This window comes from Ambystoma mexicanum, chromosome 2p, assembly GCF_040938575.1.
Source record: "Ambystoma mexicanum isolate Mex_15411 chromosome 2p, UKY_AmexF1_1, whole genome shotgun sequence".
NCBI lineage: Eukaryota > Metazoa > Chordata > Amphibia > Caudata > Ambystomatidae > Ambystoma > Ambystoma mexicanum.
In genome coordinates, this window is record NC_090923.1 from 706,996,941 (window position 1) to 707,009,421 (window position 12,481).

The 12,481-nt window shown below is 45.2% G+C and overlaps 1 protein-coding gene across 3 annotated transcripts in view; it reads right to left on the bottom strand.

The window, feature by feature from the left end:
* Window positions 1-12,481, bottom strand: part of LOC138566695 (cytochrome P450 2C20-like) — a 454,294-nt gene that overhangs the window by 82,443 nt on the left and 359,370 nt on the right. For all 3 annotated transcript variants that reach the window (XM_069644280.1, XM_069644281.1, XM_069644278.1), the window contains one exon: window positions 531-718. In XM_069644280.1, coding sequence (XP_069500381.1) covers window positions 531-718 — 188 coding nt within the window. The remainder of the gene's footprint in view (window positions 1-530; window positions 719-12,481) is intronic.

Sequence of the window (12,481 nt, forward strand, 5' to 3'; positions counted from 1 at the left end):
CAACGTGTGATGTACTAACACAATGGATGGTTCAGTGATACACACTGCATGACCTATTTAGCAAAGAAAGACCAAAGATCGGTCGAAACACATGTCGGCAGAATGGGCAAGTATGGCACTTTGTACGAGAACTTAATTGGAATGAACAAGCAAAATGATAACTAATCGACTAAGACTTGTCTTATATACATCTCAATTAATTTCCAACTGATTTGATGCATTAGGACATGCGCCAACCAGAAGTGCCATCCCACTCTTAGAATCACAAATGCAGTCACACACACACACTAGGACCCCAAGTCAATATCTGAAAAGCTGACACAAGCCTAAAACAATGACCATGCACTCTGCTACATTCATTAGCCCTAGTGGCCCAGCTCACACAGCATTGTGCATGCTTAAAAACTAAACACAAGCAGACTCGGTCTGCATGGTCTCCCACAACCCTGAGTGCGGTGACGTCATGCAAGTAAAGATGTTGCACCTCACGTATGCCAGATACCTTGATGCACATTGGATGGGTAACTTACCTTTGGGATGATGTAGCCATGGAACTCAGTGTCTCGCGTCATACTGTGTGGCAGGGCCATGGGCACAATGTCAACAAATCTTTGTATCTCTAAAATCACAGCATTGGTGTATGGCATCTTCACTCTGTCTTCAATGCCGGGCATGCGCTTTGGTCCAACCACATGATCAATCTCCTGCTGAACCTTTTCTGAATGATAAAGAGAGGCAATGGTTATATTCAGGGCCTTAGTTGCATGCTGTAGTTACCCTAACGTTTCACTTCAAAAGGGTCTGATAAAGAACTCATATCATATCATATCATATCATATTAGTAGATATGGGTGACACGTTAAGGGCATGGGCAGAAGGTATGTGTGGTCCACATCACCATTGCTTTCATTTTGATGAGGATAATACAGTAGAATTACAAATGATATGTATAACCTTGCCTTTATGCACCTATGGCAGTTCCCAGGGTTAAAGGCAATGCGACAATATAATTCTAACATCTGTGACATTAAACTTAAATGGCGATATTCCTAAAACTAAATCGGCCACCTGTCACGAGATGAGCAAGTACATCTCATCGCTTGCACCCAAAAAAATGCACCCCATTCAGAAAGGACATTTGAATGTGTGCATGCCCACATCCAAATGGCCAATTCTCACCTATTTTGAGCATTTGCACAAATAAGGGGGTGTTTCTGGGTATTTCAATGTGTATCCCGAATTCACAAACAGGATGTGCATTGAAATGGGCAGAAAACAGACACATTAACATGTGATTTTTGAGAACAGGCGCAGGGGATGTGCAATGCATGAACCTGTCATGCATTTTTCTTTAAGTGTGACAGCAGACGTTTTCACCTCTGCTTTCATGCTTGCATTTCTATCCCCCAAGCAGAGATAGAAATGCTTTTCTTTCTTTGTTTACATTTTACAATGACATCTTCTTTAAGGACCTGTAACTGTGGAATGCGCTCGGAGCACCACCCATGAAGGTTCTGCGACCCTTTCATACATCAGTGTTAGGAGCACTGTCATGGCCCTAATGTATGCGAGGTACTGGTCATCACAGTGTTTGTGCTGCTGCACGGCCCCCGTGAAATGCGCAGGTCACCTTTATGAATAAAGTGATACATGGATTTCTTGAAGTAGTGCAAATAAAAAAAAGTGCATCCTCTGTATCTGGGTGGAGGTGCATGTGGGTGTTCTGAACATGCAAGTGGAGTTGAAGCTGGCGCTGTTTGAATATTGCATCAATGTTCCCAAATATATGCTGAATAGCCAGGGTGAGATAGAATATGATATGATATGATATGGCATTTATAACACGCCTATACACAAGTGTTTCAAGGCGCGACGAGGCAAGGGAGGGGGAACAGAGAAAAGACAGAGACCGATCTTTCTAGCCTCAGTGTCATTCAGATCACGCAAGTGCATGGGAAGGGAAAATTGCGGAGGGGAAGGGAGAGGGACAGTGTAGTACATGGGATAAATAGAATAATAACCAATAAGTAATAGTAGGCCAAGTGCAAGTGTAAGGGCAGACATCAGGTGTCTAGTGCTGGTAGGGGACAGTTGGGATACAGAAAACAGTCCCCAAGTGAAGGGGTAGCCCAGGCGGCAGTGCAGGGGAGCAACTGGTGGGGAGGGGACCTGGGCCCGAGATCAGAGGGTGGCCAGGTAACCAGTGCAATTTCAGTTTCAGCAAAGAATTCACCAGGGGAGAGAAGAAGATAAAGCAGAAGCAAAGAGCAGGGTTTTGAGGTGCTTCCGGAACCAGAGATGGTTCTCCTCAAGTTTCAGGGAGGCTGTTTCAGAGGGAGGCCCCAGAAGAGGAAAGAGATCTACCACCAACTAGTTGCTTGGAAAAGCAACTGACACTGAGGGAGTTGGTGGCGGATGAGTGAAGAGCTCGAGAGGGAAGATATTTAGGAAGAGAGAGTTGAAGGTATTGAGGCCCCAGGCCCCAGAAGGCCTTGTGGACCATGCAGAGGGTTTTGAACTTAATCCTCGCAGCCACTGGGAGCCAGTGCAGGGATTTCAGTCCTGGAGAGATACGATCCCTGGGCTTGAGGCCAAGGACAAGTCTTGCAGTCCTGTTCTGGATGAGTTGCTGAGGGCGGAGAGTAGAAGCAGGCAGATTTAGAAAGAGGCTGTTGCAATAGTCCAGCCTAGAGAGAAAACTGTTTAGAGAGAACCAGGGCTCTCAAAACAGTGAGCTTCTGGGGGAAGGAGAAGAAAGAAAGAATACCTCTGAGGTGGTGCCGCTGGTAGTGTAACTTTTTAGAGACATCAGAAATGTGAGGAGAGAAGGGGAGTGTGGAGTCCAATATGACCCCGAGGTTTTTTGCCTCGCAGGTGGGAGCAGGAAGTGGGCGAAGAGAGGCCGGCCAGAGAGTAACAGGAAAGGAGGGAGCGGGTGTACCGATGAGGAGAATCTCAGTCTTACTGGCAACAAGGCATCCTTGAGATATGCCACAGAACACCCATTTCTTGTATGATTCAGATGATTCAATGCTTATATATTACATTTTGTGGATTTGTACGAGGTCCTCATCCACTTTTGCAACCAGTCAAGTGACATGTTATGGTCCACTGAGAAGTAGGCTGTGATAGGCGCAGAGCATTCAGGTCTTTATAATTAGAAATTAGTAGGTTGGGCGTGATCGGTTGCAAGTGCTGACTTTCTCCAGTTAGTCTGAATACTTACTGGCAGTTCTGAAGTAGATATGGGTGTTCTAAATATTCCAAGATTTATCTTTTGACTTCCCTTACTGGCATTTTGCTAGAATATTGTACAGTTTAAATAGGACAGATGTTTCATATAATTTTGGGATAGGCAGTAGAATATCTTTAAAGTTTGTGATCATATTATGCGTCATGGGGTATGCCCAGGGCCAGATACATGTTTAATGAGCTCAGTGATCCTGGTAATAATGTAGGTATGTTGGAGGCTATTATTCGGTTTGCGTTTCTTAACACTATTGAATGTATTAGGTTTGAAGGAACACAGAGGGGACTGTTCCAGTACATGCATTAGTGGAACCATGTGGTAGGTCCATTGGAGTTCATTGTTGTAAGGAGTATAATTATTTGTAATGCACAAATGCAAACAAACGGAACGGCGGCAAGCATTTTTAAATGCATTAATGCAAAGGTGAAGCACTGGTTTGAAAAATACTACATGTAAATTCGGACATTTGATATGATATGATAGTTTATTTATAAAGCATAGACTGCCAAATGACAGGCAGGTATATATGTGTACAAAAAAACTTGAACACACCCAAGAAACACGAAGTTTGAAAGCACAATTACTTGCTAGCCACGTGCCCTCTTTGTTAAAATTGTGTTGTTCTGTTGTTACAGTGGAAATGCACTGAAAATAGGAATTCAAACATTGTTGTCTTAGTTCAGTTGTTTACATGAATGTATAGATGATTAAATCCCCTTTGAATATAGATGCCTCCAGTCAGGATCAGAAAGAATTGCATAATTCAAACATGGCTTGGTATATAAAGTCTGTGATATCCTAGTCCAAAAACGAGCCACTCTATCTATACACAGACATATGGATCTCTGACATAAGGCAGTTAAATCAGTGGCAGACCCAGTTGACCCAGGGGAACGCCCCCACCCATGCCTCCCCTCTGGTGCCCAGTGCGTCCCCCAGCCTCCTGCTGGGGCTCTATTATCCGCCCACCCCCACACCAAAAGCTGCCTCCACTACTGAGTTAAATACTGGCAGTCAGTCACTAGAAATGCAGGGAACTTGATTTCTAGCATGGCAAGGAACCCCAATAGCTACACAATAAAATAATTAATGATATAGAACTTTGACTGGTTCATGGCATTCTGACAGCAATTCATTGTTTGACCCAACATTTGGCCAATTAAAGATGACAAGAGATGTGACATAGGATAGGGTCATGTGGGTTCATGTTCCATCATCCAAGAAGATCATACGATGTATGCTAATGCCTTGGTGGGATGAGCACTTTCAAATCCCAGAGAAGCAGCAGGAATGCCGCCAAATAAGGGCATCCTGGCTTTCACTTACTTCCTAAATCTCATCCTTTTAAAATGTATTCTGCAACCATTCTCAAGATCTTAACAAGTCAGTTTGGGACTATCTCCCCAAAAGTACATTACAGAACAAAATAAGTCTGACAAAGAGGTGCAATGACACCAAAATTATATAGATTTGGTGCACTGTAATTTTCAATTTGGAAACATTAATGTAGTTTAAAATGGCCCCAATCTTGAGTCAAGATAACAGATTTTCCGAGTGGTTTGTCTTAGTGAGAGATTCCATAAACACCTTCACAAAATCTTTTAATGAGCTATGCAAATAAATCACTGCTAAGTGACTTCAACAAGTTAGCTTGGAGATCTGCATAATTCTATATCCAAGGGAATCCAGAAACATGTCCTTGTTTTTATGCTAGGACTTGAACTACAGTATCTGTATAAATTAATTATGTGCAACTAGCAGAATCAAATGTTTAATGCACTTACCAGATGTTGATGAAAAAGTTACAAATGTGACATCACCAATGAAATAAACAGGGAAGAGAGGTATGCCTTTTTAATCACATAGCCGATCCCAAGATTAAAGAAAGGAGGACTAAAAGTTTAATAACCCCCTCATTTAAATACTTTTCAAGCCGGTATCCATGCAGAAGGAAGAATAACAGACAGGTTAGTCTATAGTTGCATACAGCCAATGGAGTCAGTCCAGCACTGACACTCCCTCACAGTTGTGGGGTAAGAGGCTGATAACAAACACTGCAAACAGAGAGAATGAAGTACATGCAGAAATCTACATCAGGACAACATATCCAAAAACCGACAAGACAACCAAATGCAACAGAACCATTCAAGATATCAAATCTAGCAGAGGACTGGCTATCAAAAGGCAAATGACAACTTTTGTAAAGAAAATAGTGTTTATCCATTAGCTATGAATGAATAGATTTCTTGGCATGTTTATCATTAGTTGTTCTAAAGCTGGTTTTAAGTGACTGTCTTCCTTTTATGTTTACTGTAGTTTTCTTATGGATTTGCAGTATGCTTTATGTTCTTTTTATAAATCACAGTATTATGCTCTTGATCACCAGATGAACTTTGTCTATCTCTTTATTTACCTGACATTTTAAAGGTGTTAAATGCCATCGTAACGCAAAGAATGCCATTTTGATTAAAGCGATGGCATAGTGCTTTTATTGTTATTACATGGCATGTAGTTTAGCATATTTGTTAGGCGAGTTTTTGTTTATCCAGACTCTACAAGCAAAATTATGAGTCATTATGATTTATATTGAAGTTAAGCATTATTTTCCTTTAATTTGGAGCACTCAATAAAGCACCAAAACAGGTCGTGCTGAATTCAATAGTTGTGGGAAATCCCTCAATAACGTTATGGATTTCAAAGGAACTATATTGATAAAGTAAAAATATATGAAATACTAGTTCACAGATGTGTAAGTTATCTCGAGGTCAATACAATTATTTTTCTCATTCGGGTGACAAGGAAAATGGCAAAACAGGTCTCCCTTATGTCATGGAGTGTGAGCACACAACAAGACAACGTTGTGGGGTGCACCCTATCAGGGAACAAAGAACCATGTTTTTTTAAGTTATGAGGCAAGACCACTATGTACAGCTAACAGAGGAATCAATATAAGCCTCAGTTCGGCAGAGGTCACAGTACATAAGTGTTTCCGATTGCATATTGGAAAGAGGGTTAAATAAACCAAAGCGTAGAGTTGAACTCAAAAGTCTTAGTTCAAACGAAGTCTCTGAACTAAATTCTCTTCCACCTTTTAATTTAAAAGACAAAGAAATGTTTGCAAAAATGGTCTTGGTTTGGTCCCTAAGGTCCTAATCCAGTAGAGGGCCTTAGTTTTTATCTTCAGGTTGTGAGGTTAACAGGTCCCACATTCTCTCCTCTGGTGATTGCTGGTGGGCTCACTCAGGTCCTCCTCTGGAAGACTGGGTGGGTCGGATAGCTCCACTGCAAGGCTGGCTCACTCTCCTTGCACTCTGGCTTGAGCTGGGACAGGTCTCAGGTACCGGTCTCCCACCCTGCTCTTGTGTCTTGGGCCCCAGGACACAGTACCCAACTATGCCTGACGTAGACTTCCTGGCCCACAGTGAGGTTGCAACATCTCATCCCTTTGCCCACCTCTATTGTCTACATTGGGCCAAACTGGCCCACTGGAACTTTCCTGGTCCTTCTGACTAAAGGGGTTGACTTTCCTCCTCCCACCTTCGCAGGTTGAGTGGTAATATCTCCCCACGAACATGTTGGTCTCAATACACTCTCCTCTTCTGCAGAACCAGGCTCTCCACCTCAGAAGTTATCCCTCCTCCAAAACAGTACTCTCCCCCAATAACTCTCCTCCAGCTTCAGAGGCTCACTCCTTATGCAATTCATCCTCCTCCAATAAATTGCTCACTAGATGGTATCCCTCCTATGCCTCCAGAAATTCCCCCGCCTGATGGTATCCCTCCTCCTCCTTCAATATATCATCCTTCGGAAGCTAACTCACATCCTCCTTCAATAAATCTCCCTCCAGGTGGTAACCTTTCTGCTCCAATAACGTTCTCTCACCTCAACCTCCAGCAATTTAATTCCACCTCTCCTCCTCCCAAAATAAGTCTTGTTCGCCAATCTCCTCCAAACCCCTTTCTCAGGCACCTTCTCAGACTCCACTCTTCTACACTGGGGTAACCTGCTTTTACCTTGGGTGGTGCTTGGCATCATGGATTGCACCTGTGAAGTGTAGGTCAAGCTGGACTTTGATGGCTATTGTACCTGAGGTCATGTGTGATGGGATGGGTATAGATGGTGTTTATAATAACACCTGCCATCAGTTGGGCTTTTGCAGTGGGCTTCAACATGTGGGTGTTTTCCTTCCCTCTACCCTGGAGCTTTGCCTGCATGCCCTGCTTCAAACTGGGTCCTCCAGCCTCCCAGCTTGAAAATCAGAAGGACTCAGTGTGAGTTTCTTGTCTTTGGTTGCTAGGAAGCGTTTATCAGGAGAATATGGTAATATTGCATTCCCTACAATGCTAAAGGGGACAGGGAATTCATGTGTGTTCACCTTCACACGATAGGCACACAAAGGTTTCCTGTCCTTTGAAATGTTTGTATGGTGTTTGTGGACGTCCCATGTACCTGGCTTGTGAGCATACAGCGAACCTTGGTTGAATTTAGGGAACTCCTGCAAGCTGTGCTGGCCTCAATCATTGGTTTCTCTGATTTACTAACCTGTAAATCTATAATGGTGCAAGTTCATCACCTAAAGAGAAAGCCTTCGATTTCCATGTTGAAGGTTTGAGTCTGGCTAGTGGGGTGGGAAATCACTCCCTGTCATGAATATAGGTAAGCTTGCCCAAAAGGAGCTTGTTTTTATCCCACTTAGCATAAACAGGTTTGGTGGGGGGGGGTGCATTAGTGCGAGGACACAGTGTGGGTAGTCTGGGGATCCCCTATATCGATCCTCTGAGCCCAGTAACTATTAGTTTGGGGTACCACCTGGCTCCTTGGACAACATTGTCGGTTCCTATGGCCATGAAGGGACTTATGTCACACTTAGAATAAACAAGGGAGATTGACTGAATTCTGATTAGTTGAGCAGATCAAATCAAGAGACGTAGGAAATGCACCAAAATGTTGCCTCCAGAATTGCGAATCCCGAAAGCCTGATTCATTTTTTTGACCTCCCCTTACACCACATATATATGTGGGGGGGGGGGGGGTATGGCATATAATAGTAGTATGGGGGAGTTGTGAGGGGTCTCCCCCGCATATGTATGTGGTGTAAAGGGGGTTGGAAAAACGGAAGAAAAAAAGTCGGAATTTTAGGCCGTCGGAATTCTCGGGGTCGTAGTAATCACTTAGACCCGAGACGTCCATATGAGATGTGGGTAGAAGGATAGGGAAAGGAAATCCTCCCAACGCCGCTCCGACACCTTTGGAAGGGCTTCCGAGTGCATGGAAGTGTCATTCACACTTCTCTGGAATGACTGTCAAATGCTCTAGTGCTTTGCAGTCATAGGTCTTTCCATGTTTTCAATGAGAATTTTCAGAAACTCGACACGTGCAGTTTTCATTGTCCTGAGGATCTACCACCACTAACTGCTGGGGTGGATCTACATGAAGAAAGACCAGCAGGGCAGCATTTGCGGTGCAGGACTGAATCGTGGGTGAGGAGTAGAGCTGTACAGTTAAAAGGAGGCACAGGTCAAGTGGTGGAAGATAGCAGGTGGGCTTCAGCAAAGCCACTTGGACAGGAGCACATCCCTTTGACCAAGAACACATTTCTTTTGAGTCCTTCATGCTCTGGTCAGTTATTGCCAGGAATCTTTGTCCCAATGTCCTGTCCACGTTGTTGTCAGCATCTGCCAAGGGAGTGTGCAAGTGAAGTGCCTTTGAGGACATAGGACTTGAAGTTTGTGACAAGCCTAGTTCAGGCGAGTCAGGGAACGTCAGTCTCACTCTGGAAGGTGGAAGTCCTGTTTCCACAGCCAGCAGGGCATAGACTCACTGTCGGGGGGGATTTGGAAGGTTGCATGCTCCGGAAGAGCTTGCTTGCATCTCGTCTTCCGGTCAGGTGCTTCTAAAATGCCCTCTCATTCCGTCGCTCTCTTTCTCTCTCTCTCTCACCCTCTGTCTCTCTCTCTCTCTATCACTCTCACTCTTTCTCCATCTTTCTCATTCGTTCACACTCTTTCTCTATCCCTCGTTCGCTCCCACTCTCTTCTTCCCTAACACTCCATCTCCCTCCAGCTTTCTCGTTTTCTCTTTCTATCCTTCGTTCCCTCTCTCTCCCCTATCCCCTTTTCGCTCCCTTTCTCTTCATCTCCGTCTCTCTCCATCACTACATCCATCCCATCACTCTCTTGCTCATTCCCTCGTGATCCCCCTCTCTCCCTAACACTTCCTCTCAGTCCCTCTATCCCTCTTTATCTCCCCCTCTCTCCATCACTCTCGCTCCCTTTTACTCCCTTTAACTGTATCTCCTCCCCTCACTCTCTCCCTCCCTCTATCCCCATCACTATCTCCCTCAATCCCTCTTGATCCCTGTCATTCCCTCACACTCCCCTTCTCCCTCTCTCTTCCTAACAATCTCTCTCCCTCTCTTTTTCTCTCTACCCCTCCCCCTCGCTCCCTCTCTCTCCCGCTCCCTCCTCCTCCCTGCTTCCATCTCCATCACTCAATCTCTGCCCCTCCTTAGCCCAGCTCTTCTTCTCTTCCTCTCCATCCCTCTCACTATCTAGCACACCCTTTATCTCCATCTATTGTTCCCTCTCCCGCTCCCTCCCTCTCCCCCTTCCTGTAACTATATCTCCCTCTCTCTTCCTCCCTCCACCTCCACCACTCTCTTCCTCACTCCCTCTCCATCCCTCTTACTCCCTCTCTCTAACTCTCTCACTATCTCTCTCCCTCCCCGTCTCCATCACTCCCTTCCTCCCTCTCTATCCCTCTCACTCCCCCTGTTTCTCTTTCTCCCCCTCCCTGCCTCCATTGTCATCCCTCCCTCTCTCACTCAATATCTTTCCTTAACCCTGCCTCTTGCTCCCTCTCTCTCTGTCTGTCTACTTCTCAATCCCTCTCGCCCCATCTCTCTCCCTCTCCCTCTCCAACGCCATCTCCCTCTCTCCCTCACTCCCTCTCGCTCCCTCTCCACCCCTCCTACTCACACCCTCCCGCACCCTCTCTCTCTCTCTCTCTATCTCTCTCTCTCTATCTCCCTCTCTCATTCTCTCATCCCCTGTCTCAATCTCTCCCTATCCATCCATCACACTCTCTCCCCCTATGTCTGCATTGCTCCCCCTCCCTAACACTCCCTCTCAGTCCCTCTCTCTTTCTCCCCCTCTCCATCTCTCTCACTCTCTCTCTCCCTGCCTCGCACTCTATCTATATCCCTCCCTCCAGCTACATCACTCCCCCTCTCTCTCCCTTTCTTCCCTATCTGAAATGATGTGTCTGACTGTGTGTCCCTCTTGTTTGCAACAATGTGCTTCTATCAGTCGAGACTTGATGGTTCTAGAGCCACGCGTCTGTTACCTAAATGTGGAAGTCTTGCTCTACTGTTTGGACTATCATTCGCCCTAGACATTTGCTGGTCTGACCACTTCCTTATCCCTTTTTCTTGGAAGATGGATGGGGCTGTGTTCCCGTACAAGTCCTGTAATCGTCTTAGCTGCAACAGACAGTCGGTTTCTCGCAAACAGATGGCTAATCAGTTAAAATTGCTGTGTTCTAGCGATTCTACTCTCAATTTAAATGCCACTTGCCAGGCTTTTGTTACTACTACCGATTGTGTTGCTCCTCTTAAATCCTCTAAATCCAGAGGGTGGGAATCCCAACCCTGGTTCAGTGACCATATTCATGCTCTCCATCTTAAGTGGCATCTAAATCATTGTCCTGCATCTAAGGTGATCCTGCAGCGGATCCTGGTGCAGTATCATGAAGCCGTTTTTTTATACTAAATGTATTTTTTAATTTTGGAATTTTTAGTCTGTCCTCTCCTCACTTCTTTTCTAGGGAATGCTCTTTTTTCCATCAATCTCTGCCTGTGTACCGGCCAGTACACGGCACAGAGGGGCTACTGGTTTCAGTTGTGGACGACCTCGCTTGACTGCATGATCAGGGCAGTGCAGTAGCCTTGAGATTGCTTGACCTGTCTGCCGCCTTTGATATCACCGATCATGCCATCTTGCTTGGTCGCCTCACGGGGGCCGGTCTCTTGGGTGCCGTTTTGTCCTGATTCACTTCTTTTCTTTCTGATGATTCTCAATCTCTTTCCCTTCCACCCTTTCATTTTGCTTCCACTGCTCTTTCCTGTGGTGTTCCTCAAGGCTCTGCCATTTCTTCAGTCTTACTTAATGTTTATGTTCAGCCACTTACTAAGCTCATCTTCTCCCATGGCTTCTGTTGCTATGCTTATGCAGTTGATACCCAGATTCTGGTTAGGCTAGCTCTGTCTCTGCCTGAAACTGCAGCCAGGCTTATGGCCTGTCTTGAAGCCGTGTAGCAACTGGCTTAGGCTGAATGGGAAAAGGATAGGAGGTTCTGGTTGTGGGTTCTTCTGCTGCTGTTGCTCTTTGGACCCCCATTTATTGGCCTCTTTCGCTGGGTCCTTGCCCCACTCCAGTTCCCATAGTTAAAGACTAGGGGATTCAAATCATGTCCTTCCTGTCCATGGCTGGTCAGATCAGTGCAGTATTGCAAGGTGGGCCATTTGAAATTAAAAATGTGTCCCAAGGTCCTTCCCCTTCTACCGCCTCTTCTCTGTACACCTGTGGTTTCTTCAATGGTACTGTCCTCTCTTTATTACTGTAATTCTCTGTTTCTTTCATGACCATGCTACTTGATTCAGCGCCTGAAAAACCTGCAGAATGCGTTAGCTCAAGTGGTTACTTCAACCCCTCGCTTTGCCTGTGCTGAGAAATGTGCTGGCAATCTCACGCCTTGTCGCTATCTTAAAGCTATCCGTCAGTGCTATGATGATGGGTAATTCGTCAGTAAAAGGAACTGTAGTTGTCATCCCAGAAAACTGTTGTGCGTTCATGGCAATGCCTGACATTGGAAATCGCTGTTCACCAAACAGGATTGCGTTGCCCCTGTATCTACTAGAAATTAAAATGTTTTGTCACCTATGGTTACCCTGACTCTCGGTTCCTCTTGTGGGTCTGGTGTAAGAGATAGGATGAACACATCAAGTGTCCCTGTGGGCATATGGACAGTCCTGTGCCAGTAAAAGGATTTCGAGCCATTACTGCCAACCCTCCTATTCTAGGTGTGGTTGCTTGTGGCAATATGTGTGGAGGCTTGTGGCAATATATTTACGATCCATGGTGCCACTCAATTCTGTTGTGCTGTTGCCTGTGTCTGTATTGGTGTTTGCTGTGTCTGCACCAGGGGTTGCTGTGTATACTTTGATGCTTGATG